Here is a 12,281-nt window from a genome sequence, read left to right on the forward strand (position 1 = left end):
CAGCCCCTTTCCTTGCCTGCTTCCCAGGCCAGAAGGTCAGCTCAGTCATCTCAGGCGGGCAGGTGGGGAGCGCCTGCCAGCCCCAGCCCTAGCTCCTCCCCAAAAAGCCAACAGGTAAGCTCCTCTGGGAGCTAGCAGCTCCTGCCGCCCCCGCTGCAGTTCTAGCCCCTAAATCGGTACAGAAAACGCCTTCTTCACTGAAAGCGCCCACCCACCACATGCCAGTTTCAAACTGCCGGGTGGCTTTTTTCCCTTTTCTCCACCTTTCCTATAAAAAGACACCTTGCAAATGCAGCACTGGCTTATGTCTGCCAGTGTTCCTTTGGGTGAAAAAACCCACCTATAATGGCCACTCAGAGCTGGGGGCAGGGTGCAGGCTGGTGGGCTCAGCCTGCTCCTGAGTCCCTTTCCCCCAGCGACAGTACTCCCCTTCCCCCCATCACCCTTTCCCCTCCAGCGGGCTGTGATTTGAGAAAAAGGTCCCAAGCTATACTCTGAGGAAGTTCTAACTACCCAACGTCTCTCTCAGAAGATTCCAACACCCCAAATGTGCCTGCCCCCAAGCAACAACTGGGCGAAGTTGAAACACCCCGCCCCTCCAGCTTTCCGGGGGTGGGGAACCTCCACTCTGCCTCTCACACCGTGGTATCTCCCCTTCCTTCAAAAAGATGCCAGGTTTCTGTGGCATGGCTGTCTTAGAGGCATATTGCAAAGGACAGGCCTGGCACCGAGGGAGCCGCTAGAATCCAGAGGCCACCCCACTGAGGGTTCTGGAGCTCAGGGCACCTGGTGTGGTTCTGACAGGGCCCGTGATTCAGGAAGAAACCCAACAAGCAGGAGTAGGAAGCTGGGGTTCCAGGGGCCTGGCTTAGCCACCCCACATGGAGACCAGGCATCCCTGGAGAACAGATGGAAAGGCAGGGGCCCTGTCCCCCAATTTCAGCTCTGCCCAGACCATCCCATGCCAGCGAAGTCAGGCCAGATAGGAGTAGGAGCAGGAGGGATCTCAGACACTCTAGACCAGCAATTCTCAACCTACAGTTCAAGACCCCTTTGGGGGTCGAACAACCCTTTCACAGAGGTTGCCCCATTTATAACATTAGCAAAATTACAGTGATGAAGTAGTAACGCACATAATTTTATGGTTGGGGGGGGGGTTCACCACAACATGAGGAACTGTATTAAAGAGTTGTGGCATTAGGAAGGTTGAGAACGGCTAATATAGATCAAACTCGCCCTCTCCACAAAACAGCCTCCTTTGTGTCCCCCACTCCGATGGCACCAACATTCACCCAGATGCTAGGCAGCTGCTGTCCACCCTATCCTGCTAGTCACCACCAGTAGGGCGGTGCCCAAATCTGTCTTGCACCCACCTGCTTCCCTTGATCCCATAGCACTCTCTCAGATCCATCTGAGAGAACAAGCCCCATCCCCCCTCCTACACACACACACACACAGTTCCCCTAGGAGCCTCCACACTCCTGGTGTACGTAGGTACTTAAAAAGTATTTGCAAACCAGTGCATGAGTCTTTTGCCTGGGAAGAGGTGCCAGCCTCCTAGTTCACATCCCCACCTGCCACTGGTATTAATATTCATATTTCTAAAATATTGATATTAACTATAGAACAGTTACAGGTTACAAAGTCAACACACACAAACCCATTGTGTTCATATACCTAAGCAGTAAACAACCTAAAAAAGGAAAGTCTAAAACAGGTTCATTTATAATTCTATCAAAAAATAAAACAAAATGCATAGGAATGATTGTAATCAAAGTGAAAGATTTGTACATGGAAAACTACAAAGCATTGCTGAGAGAAATTAACAAAGACATGGGAAGCTCTCTATGCTCAAGGCTTGGAAGGCATAATATTGTTAAGGTGATGGCACTCCCCAAAGCAATCTACAGATTTCCTGCTATCCCGATCCAGAATATGTAAAGCACCCTATAACACAACCACAAACACTCCATCCAATTTAAAAATGGGCAGAGGATTTGAATAGACATTTCTCTACAGGAGTTTTACGCGTGCTCAGTCACCACACTGAAACATGCTCAGTATCATTAGCCAGTAGGAAAATGCAAATCAAACCCAAAATGAGATCTGACCTCCTACCTACGAAGATGGCTACAATTACAACAAACAAACGGGAAATGACAAGTGATGTGGACCATTTGGGACCCTCCTTCCTTGCGGGTGGGAGTGGGAATGATGCAGACATAGTGGAAAACACATAAACAGTTCCCACAAATGCGAAACAGAGGAATTCCGACAGCAGTTCCACTCCTGGGAATCTACTCAGAGACTTGATGGCAGGGATGTAACAGAGGCACATTCAGCGGGTTCTCTCTCCGCAGCACCATTCACAAGAGCCAAACATGGAAGCAACCCGATGCCCAGCAACAGGAGAATGGATATACAAAATGCGCTGCATGCGCACCCTGACCTATTAGTCACAAGGAACGTGCTGCTGACACATGCTCCGACATGGACTGGACGGCGTTTGAAGGGATTGTGCTGAGTGGAGCAAGCCAGGCACCAAAGAATAAGCATTGTCTGATTCCACTTGTCTGATGTATCTAGAACAGGCAAATGTAGAAAGACAGAAAATAGAGTAGTTCCCCCAAAAAACTCCACACTCACTTCCATTGAGTCAATTCTGGCCCATAGCGACCCTATAGGGCAGAGTAGAACTGTTGCTGTGGGCTTCTAAGTGGCAACTCTTTACAAAAGTAGAAAGCCTCATCTTTCTCCCAAGGAGCAGCTGTTGGTTTCAAACTACTCACCTTTGGGTTAGAAATTCACCTGGTAAAACACTATGCCAATAGGACTCTTACTGGGGGTTAAACTCCCAAACCAAACTCATTGCCATTGAGTCAATTCCAACCCATGGTGACCCTCTAGGACAAGGTCGAACTGCCCTTGTGTGTTTCTGAGATTTATGTAAGTCTTCCTGGGAGTAGAACATCCCATCCTTGTCCCATGGAGTGGCTAGTGGTGTCCACTCGCTGACCTGGTAGATCACAGCCTAACTTGTAACCACTATGATACCAAGGCTCTCTTATGGCGGAGTGAGGCATTAGAGCGAGGGAATCATGGAGAAGCATCGTTTAATGAAGGAATCTTGGTGGTGCACGGCTCAAAGTGCTCGGCTGCCAACGGAAAGGCTGGCAGTTCAAACCCACCAGCAGCTCTACAGCAGAAAGATGTGGCAGTCTGCTCCTGTGAAGCCTTGGCAACCCTGTGAGTCACTTCGAGTCTGTCCGACAGGGTTGCTGAGTCAGAATCGACTTGATGACAGTGGGTTATTATTTAATGAGGACAGAGCTTGTTGGAAATCATTTTTAAAATCTATGAATTAATACTAGTGATGATTACACAACATCGAATGTACTTAAGACCACTAGATGATCCCTTCAAAATAGTTAAAGTGGTCAGTTTTATGTTATATATAATTTTTTGCAATAAAATTACTATACACACCCCTGCTTGCTTCCCATCTCTCCTCTACAAGACATCAAAGGAGAGCGAAGCCAGCAGGCAGAGAGGATGCTGACTCCAATCAGTAAACAAGGAACCCAAATTCACTGCCATTTCTCTTAGCAACCCCCTCCCCACCCCCGTGGGTTTCTGAGACTGTTTAAGGGAGTAGAAAGCCCAGTCTTTCTAGTGTGGAGCTGCTGGTGGTTTCAAACTGCCCGCCATGCAGATTTCACCCAACACATAACCACTACCCCACCAGGCTCCTAGGAGACAATCATTTCCTTTGAAGCCAAGATTCCTGCCCTGGAAATATTCTTGACTCAGTAAAATGTGAATACCCAGACTCGGAGATCTCCGAGGAATGCAGGCACCTCAGCTGTTGAAAAGAGACCAGTACTTTCTACAGCCAACCTGTTGAACTTTATTTTTTTAAACAGCCACGTCTATATTTCTTTGTCCTATACCTCAAGGAAGACAGAATAAAGTTCTCTTTGTAAAGCCAAAAAAAAATTACTATACACAAAACAAACTTAAAGCAGTTCCTAGGTAAGTGCTTACTATGTAAAGATCATATTGTAACACTAAGTCAATGATCCAAAATACAAATGGATGTTGGTCAAATCTATGTTAGGTCCTGTTGATAGAATCTAGCCCACTTACAAGTACTGGCTGCTTTACAAGTACTGTCTCATGACACCCCACGTGATCCTGGACGCAGGCAGGCATTGTGCTCTCAATCCCACGCCACGGAGGACAGGTCAGGGAGCTCATTCTGATCATGGCATTCCTCTGACAAAAACTCTTCAGGATAGAGCTCAGACTCCCCACTGACTTTACCAGACCCTGCACCTGCTCCCCTCCCCTCCTGTCCCCTCTGCCCCCTCCACACTGACTACCATTCTACTGAGATGCTGTGTCCTGCACCCAGGTCTTTGCACAGGCTGATCCCACCGGACTTACTTCCAGCCCTCCCTTAATACTGCTCCTCTGGAAAGCCTTCATCCCCCCCCTCTGGGCCCCTTACATTCAAGTTCCTCAGCATCTGTGCAGTAACCACCTGGCTACCTGGGCCATCAGAAGAACAATGTGGGTCATGCTCACCAGACACCCCCTGCTGTGCACAGCAGAGGGTCGGGCACACAGTAGGGGCTTAATGGGCCTTTGCCAAACTTGCTATAAATTCCAATCCAGTGCTTAGAGATGGGAGATAACAGAGTCTTTATTGCTTCTGAACAAGATGACTTAGGTGGTGCCTGCTTTTATAAGATTGCTTTTATTGTCCCCACAGAATTGGATTTGAATCCAGGCACCCTGGTGTGAAGTAAAAGCTCTGACCCTGGAACTGGGCAGGAACCTAGAGCAGAGGTGGGGACATCTGGCCCTCAGGCCATATAAGGCCCTTGAAATCATCAATACCAGCAAAGATCACACATCTGACCAACAAGAAGCAGTTCCAATTTCCAGGGCCATCACACTAGTGGGGAGTTCATTAAATGTTTGATCGGTATGGTGCTCAAATGATGTCAGAAATATTCAAATGGCAGGAAAAAGGTGTCCCACTCCTGACCTAGAGCAAGAACTACCGTCCCCTCTTCCCCCACTTCTACCTACAGCTCTGCTTGAGGCCCAGACCCTAGGGCCTTGGCACATCTGGGAGATACAGCACAAACCCAGACTCACAGCTGGGCATGGGGAAGAGTGGAGGGGTGTGGAGAACGCGGGGAGGGTGGCCGGCGAATGACCTCAGCTGGAACCCATCTGGCCTTGGGTGGGGACTATGCCCTCAGCCACTCTGTCCCTGGACTGTGTCCCTGGAGAGGCTCCACCCCTTTAGGGAGAGGGAAGCCCCAGTCCCCCTCAGCTGGGTGAGTCACTGCCAGGGGGCCCTGTTGGGGATAGGGGACCGTGGGAACCAGGACAACTCTTGCCAGAGCGAGGGAGGGCAAGACTGTGAGGCTTGAGGAATCCATGGATCAGCTCACACCAAGGGGCCGGGACTCAGGGCCTGGAAGCCACCCAAGGAAGGCGTGGAGGGTGGTCCACCTCTAGCTCTGACCCCACAGGGCCTTCCCTCTGTAGACAGAGCCTACGGAGCAGGGGCTGCCTCCCCACCTCCCTCCTGACACCTAATCCTAAGGTCAGGGGTGGAGGGGAACACTCTGGGGACATAAATAGTGGTGGTCCCAACAGTGCGGGCACATGAAGAACACAGAGCCTGTCTGACCAGTCCAGACCCTGCATGGAGGCAGCGGAGACGCCCTGGGACAGTGGGTCTAACTCTTTGAGCTCCTCCCCACCCCCATGCCCAGTGGTGACCTTCAGTTACAGGGTGGCCAGCTGGGTGGTGGGCAGTGTGGGAGAAGGAATCTGAGTTTTCTCAAAGGCCCAGTGTTGGAGACGCCCACAGAGGAATCATTAATCTCATGAGAGTCTTGACACAACCTGAAGGCCAGGGAGACAGGCTGGGGCAGGGCTATAGGGGGCCTGACACCAAGGAGGGTAACTCCCAGCAGGGGAAGTGCCACACTTGGCTGAAGGGGAAACAGAAGCTTCCTCAGGAAGGGTGGCCTGGGACTGAGATGGGTTCCTCAGGCACGGAACCTGAACAGAGAGTGTGCTGGGAGGCACAGAGCAGGGTGTCAGGAGGTCATTTTGGAGCCTCCTCCTCTAAGGTGGAAACTAAGGACACCCATATTTCCCTCCTACAGTGCTTGGGGAAAGAAACCCCTTCCAGGTGGGGCTTACTCAGGGTTTGGCTCACAGCTCCCTCCTGCATATCTGTCATGTCCCACCCCTAGGCCCCCCAGCTGCTGTCCAACCCAGCCATAGATACCTGAGTCCCACAGGTAGCTTATTCCCTCAAACCTGATTCCCACAGCTCTCTCCTACCCGCCAGCTACCCCTGCACTGCAAATACCCTGCTTCACCTCCCTGCCCTCCCTCCACTACCACATCACACACACACACACCCCACCCCCACCCCCACCCCGTGAATTTCCCATTTTTGGCCAGGCGAGCTGGGTTCAAATCTTTCCTCTGCTGGTTCCTAGCCATGTGCTTGTGAGTCAGTGGTTTAACCTCTCTGTGCCCCAGTCTCTTCATCCGTAAAATGGGGATGAGAACAGAACCTGCTTCATAGGGTTGTCAAGTTATTACATTTACTGTGCTTAGTAAGCACTCCACACATTACTGTTTACCCTCATAGTCCCCAGGTGTGCTACATACTAAGTGCTCAGTTAATGCTTGTGGAATGAATGAATGAGAATTGGTCTCAGGCATACACCTGTGTGCCAACCATGTAGCTTCTTAGGGTTCCAAACACCTGTGTCCGGGGCACACCCAGGCCTGTTCCGTTGGACCAGCGTCCCTGAGGCACACACTTCTGGACCACACCCCAGGTCCCACAAGTCCAGAATACACACTGTCACTCTCATCTCTCTTCCCTCCTCCCTGCTGGGCTGTGAGCTTCTCCCCTACCTGCCATTCCCAAAATGCAAAGAGAGCTCCCCTGGAGTCACAGACCTGCCAGCACACACCTCTGCTCAGGCACCTGTGACCTCTCACACACCTAGGCTTTTTGTGAGCTTCAGGCCTTGCGGTGGCGCCTGAGTACCAATCTGTAGACTGCGAGCGTCCTTTCAGCTGCATCTAGGTATGTGCACCCCTCCCCATACACCTAGGTGACATCGCACCAGTAAGCCCTCCACCTCTCCCCAAACACCCACACACACCTTGAGCTCACACTTGAATGCGCTGATGTGCACACCTGAGCCTTATACGCCCCAGCACCAGTGTCTCTCCCCACTCCCTCAACGGACACTTGTGGCCTCCTTCAGCGCACACCTGTATACCCTCGTGCACACCTGGGTCCTAAGCACCATCTAGCCCGCTGGCTCACTCGCACCTCTGGCCCGCTCAGCGCACGTTCCCCCTCCGACTCCTTGGGCCAGTCCCACAGCGCTCCCGCCTCCTGGGCGTACCTGGATGTTGCGTTTGCGCTCACAGGCCGGCCCGGTGCCCTGCACCACGCTGTCCAGTACTGCCACTACGTCGGGTGCCGGCTCCACGAAGCAGGCAGTTCGTGCAGCGCGGATAGCGTCCTGCACGTCGGCGAAGTGGAAGGCGCAGAGCGCGGCGGGGGCCGCACGGACAGCTGGTCCCCCCGGAGGTCGCTCGAAGACCGCGAAGAGCAGATCGCGCGCCGGGAAAACGGAGACCAGGCGGCTGTAGAGGTCGCCGCGGCCCGCGCCGCCCGCGCACTGCAAGCCCAGCTGGATGTAGGACTCGGTGAGCTTCTTGACGTCGCCGCTGGCCCCGCGGGGCAGGCAGATGCGCGCCAGGAGGCTCCGCGCCTGGCTCTCCTTGTCGCCCGCGCGCGCCTCGCTGTTCAGCGCCAGGTACGCGTAAGACGGCACGCCGGGCTGCGGGTCCGGCGGGTGCAGAAAGGCGCGGACGAAGCCCAGCTTGTGCTGCTCCTTGTAGCCCTGTTTGATCTTGAGGATGTTGTCGTCGGAGGGGTTGAGGTCGAAGGTGAAGAGCTTGGCCAAGTCCCCGCGCGCGTCCAGAGAGCGGATGGCGATCTCGGGCGTGTTCTCGAAGCGGTGGTCCTCCAGGCTGCGGTTGCGCGGGAAGAAGGCGCTGCCGTAGCCCGTGTACGTGGCGCCCACGAGCAGGCGGCTGCCCCCCGCGCCGGCGGCCGGCGGCAGGACCAGCCCCACGGTGGACGCGTTCGGGTGGTTGGCCGCCACGTTCAGCATGCTGGGGAAGACGGTGACGGGCTCGGCGGCCGGCACGGCGGGCGGGAAGTGCACGGCCACGGCCGAGATGTTGCCCCGGCGCCGCAGCTGGCAGAAGCCCTGGTAAATGGAGCCGCACACGACCACCAGGCCCTGGCCCGGGTCCAGTTGCAGGATCTTGTTGTAGTTGTCGGTGAGGCGCCGTGGGTGCTCGCACGAGGCCTGCGGCAGCTGCGGGGCGTGGCACAACGGGCTGTCGGCCACCGGGCCCACGGCCGCCTCCGCTTCCAGGCTCAGGTTGGCGCCCGACAGCTGATAGAGGCGGTTGACGGCCGCCAGGTACACGGTCCCCGCCGCGCCGTCCAGGGCGAAGTTGTTGGTGGGCGTGGGCGAGGGGAAGCGGCGCTGGATCTCCAGGGCGCCGGCTCGGGCCGCCCCCAGGAGCAGCAGCAGGAGCGGGGGGCACAGCGGGGGGACCCGGGGCCACTGCCGGGCCCGGGGTGGCCGGCGCGGCGGCAGGGGGCTGGCCGCGGCGGCCCGGGCGCTAAGGGTTGCGCCGCCCGCGGCGCGACGAGCCATCCGGACGTGCGCGGGCTGCGCGGCGCGGCGAGTGCATTGGGCGCGGCGCGGCCCGGAGCCGGGAGCCCGGAGGAGGCGGGGGGCGGGCCCGGGCCGCGAAGCGCTTCCTGCCCGCGCCAGCCTCCCCTGGCCCCGGCGCCCCGGCCCGGCTCTGCAGCGCTGCCGAGGCCCAGGGGCGGGGCGGGTCCGCGGCGGCCCCGCCCTCGCGCCCCGCCCCCGCCGCGCCCCGCCCGGGCCCCGCTCCCCGCCGGCCCCCGCCCCGGCCCAGCCACCCGAGCCCGCCGCGTGACCCGCCCGCGGGCTCTCGCGCCCAGGTCCGCGCGCCCACCCGGCGCCCTCCAGGACTCTCCCGCGCAGCGCCCGCACTGCGAGACGCCCTCCGGGGCGCAGCCGAGGCTCCGTCGCCCGCTCCGCGGGCCCCTCTCCCTCCTTCCCGGCTCTGGGCCGCCGGCCCGCCGTCGTCGCTCTCCAGCCGCTTTCTTCTTCCTTCCCCTCGCCGTCCGCTGCTGCTGAACCTCTCCGACTGCTCGCTCTTCCTGTCGCCTCCTGCCTCCTCTCCAACCCGCGCGCGGCTCCAGTCCTCAGCGCTCTCTCCTGCCTCACTCCATCTCTGCGCTGCTCAGTCCCTACCTATCCCTCCCACCCTCGCTTCTCGCTTCTTCGACGCGCTCCTAGTCTCGCTGAGCCCCCTACCTCACCGCCGTGGCCTCCTCTCCCCGCACCCGTCCTCCCTCTCCCTTGCTGGCCCCCCTCTGGTGACCCCTCTCCTACACACCCTCTTCCGCAGGGCACCGGCACAGCTTCAGGCTCCCAGGCCTGGACACCAGGCGCTTCTGACCCAAAGAAAGACCTCGTCCCCAACTCCCAGCCTCAAAGGGGTTTTGCAATGGGCAAGGACAGAGCAGTTAGGGGGTCAGACACCAATGGGGAGCACAAGAGAAACAGAAATAGTTCAGGCACGGGGGTCAGATTGTGGGGCAAGCCAGGCCCAAGGGGCCAAGAGGAAAGGCTTGGTCCTGGAGTGGGTGACCGCAGAAGTCCCCAGGCAGGTAGCTCTGCCAATTGCTGCCCCCTCCCTTTCCCCTCTCTTCCTTAGCTCAGCTGGACACTTCTGCTCTGGCTGCTGGGAACTTCAGGAGGATAACACCAGGAAGGACCTAATCTTCTCACATCTAACAGGAGTTAAGCCACACGCAGTCTCCCAGAGCTCAACCTCCCACAGGGCAGGTGGGGACGATTGCAGTCACAGAGTCCGAATGAGGACCAGAGTCATGGCACCATGTGTACCCTCCGTGGGGTGGGCACTCCATAAGTGTGTTGCTCAGAGCTGACACGGGGCTGCCCATGCTGGGTACTTTACAAGTCTGTACTCATTTCCCTGGAAGGCTGGCATGTCATTATCCTCATGACACAGATGCAGAAACTGACACCCGGAGAGCTAAAGGGACTGGCCCAAGGGGCAAAGGACTAGGACACCTGAAACCAAAGTCAGGTTGCTCTGAAACCAACATATTCCCCACCTCCACCCTCTGACCAGTTCTGATGTCTCAGAATGGACCTTCCATCAGACCTCCAGCCTGCCCAATAGTGCCCAGGACCCTCCCTGTGAGGGCAGCCTGGCCTCTAGAACTCCAGACCAGGGTGTGTTCCCACCTGGGCAGGAAGGAAGGGCAGGAGGTTTCACTGTGCCCAGTGGGGCAGGCAGGAAAGGCCACCCCCTTTTCCCTCTTCCCAATACCCTGCCTTCCGGCTCACAGTGCTCTCTCCAGCTTGGCCTTTTCCAGCCCCCACCTGGCCACTGCTTTGATGGTCCAACTGCAGGAAATCAGAGGTCCCCCTCCCAACAACCCCCCACCCCCACCCCACCATCCGGCCCAGTCCACAGGGGCTCAGGGTCTTCTGGAGTGAGGGGAGCCATACTTCTAGAGTGAGAGGAGCCACCTATGGGAGGGGCTGGGGGCCCAGCAGGGGTACACCACATCCAAACTCCTCCTCAGCCCCACCCTGCCCCAGAATTAGTCCTTTTGTCTGCCTCCTGTCTTTCTGGGGTCCTGTCTTTCTCCAGCCTTTCTTGCCCTCCTCTGTCCTTTTATCTGTCTTCTTGCCCCCTCCTGCTCCTCTTCTTTGTCAGTCCTCTTCTTTCCTGTGCTTGTCTGTCTGTCTGTTTGTATCTCTCTCTCTGTATCTCTCACTCTCACTCTGTCTTTCTCCCTGGCGCAGGCTCCTCCTTACTTCCTTCCTGTCTCCCTGCTCATCTTGCTGCATCCTGCAGCTCCCCCAACTGAGCCTTGAGGATAATGCTCCATAGCTTCTCTTGCAGAAGCTCAGCCAGATACAGGGAAGGGTTCTGGGCCTTCAGACGTCAGTCCCCTGCCATGCTGAGCACTGGAACTCAGAAGCTGGCTAGGGCTCCGGGTGGGTGGGAGCAGCAGACTACGGAGGGTGTGGCAAGGGTCCCAGTGACTTCACAGAAGCACGAGGCTGTGTATGTAGGCTTGGACAATTCGCTTGCCTTCTCTGGGCTTCAGTTTCTCTGTCTGCAAGCTAGGACAGTCATACCAGCCCAGCCCAGCCCAACCCACCCCACCCGCCCCTGCCCCGCCCGTGAGGTTGTGAACCTTACAGTGAAACAAGAATCATGGTGCCAGGCAAACACCAGTTTCTTTCCCCTTGCTGCAATGAATAACGGCCCAGACAGCCGGGATGGAGAGATAACAGAAGGCCCAGACTCCACTTCTGGCTAAGAGCCCCCACAGCGAGGATGAGTAGCCCCCCCCAAGGCTGAGCACACCCCTCCATGCTCTTGTGCGTCCTCCCAGCTGGCTTGCAAGGCTGGGGCCATCGACACCAGTCTACCGATGGATCCTCCAAGGGAGGTGAAGAGTCAAATCCATGCTGACTCCTTTCTCCCCATTAGCTAAGAGCTCCTCCAGGAGACAGTAGCAGCCCCTCTGGCCCCTGCCTGGGCAGTGATGCTGGCTGGCTGAATGAATGAATATATCAGTGGTTCTCCACCTTCCTAATGCCATGACACTTTAATGCAGTTCCTCATGTGGTGGTGACACCCCAACTATAAAATTATTTTCGTTGCTATTTCATCACTGTCATTTTGCTGTTATGAATGGGGTGACCCCTGTGAAAGGGTCATTCAACCCCCAAAGGGGTCTCGACACCCAGAACAGGTTGAGAACTGATGGAATATACGAATGAAAGAGTGAAGCCGTGTCTTTGTTAACCTTGCTAAGATGTGATGTGTGTGTGTGTGTGTGTGTGTGTTGGGGGAGGGGTGTCCTCCCAGAAGGGATCCCAGAGGGAACCAGGTGAGGTGGGTGGCATAGTGGTGGGGGGGGTGGCTTATACTAGGTAGAACTGATGTAGTAGTTACCCCTTGGGCTGCCATGGCATGCCACCAGCAGCTCCGCCTGGGCTTTCTACTCCAGGAAACCGTTACAGTCTCAGAAACCCGTAGGGGCGGGTGCT

The 12,281-nt window shown here is 56.4% G+C and overlaps 1 protein-coding gene across 1 annotated transcript in view; it reads right to left on the reverse strand.

Moving 5' to 3' along the window:
- The window catches only part of PLXND1 (plexin D1), a 57,199-nt gene extending 48,278 nt beyond the window's left edge, over positions 1-8,921 (reverse strand). Inside the window, exon 1 of the mRNA XM_075550063.1 lies at positions 7,467-8,921. Within this exon, the coding sequence (XP_075406178.1) occupies positions 7,467-8,801 (1,335 nt within the window). The 5' untranslated portion in view covers positions 8,802-8,921. The remainder of the gene's footprint in view (positions 1-7,466) is intronic.
- Between the last annotated feature and the right edge of the window lie 3,360 nt (positions 8,922-12,281).

This window comes from Tenrec ecaudatus, chromosome 5 (assembly GCF_050624435.1).
Source record: "Tenrec ecaudatus isolate mTenEca1 chromosome 5, mTenEca1.hap1, whole genome shotgun sequence".
Lineage (NCBI taxonomy): Eukaryota > Metazoa > Chordata > Mammalia > Afrosoricida > Tenrecidae > Tenrec > Tenrec ecaudatus.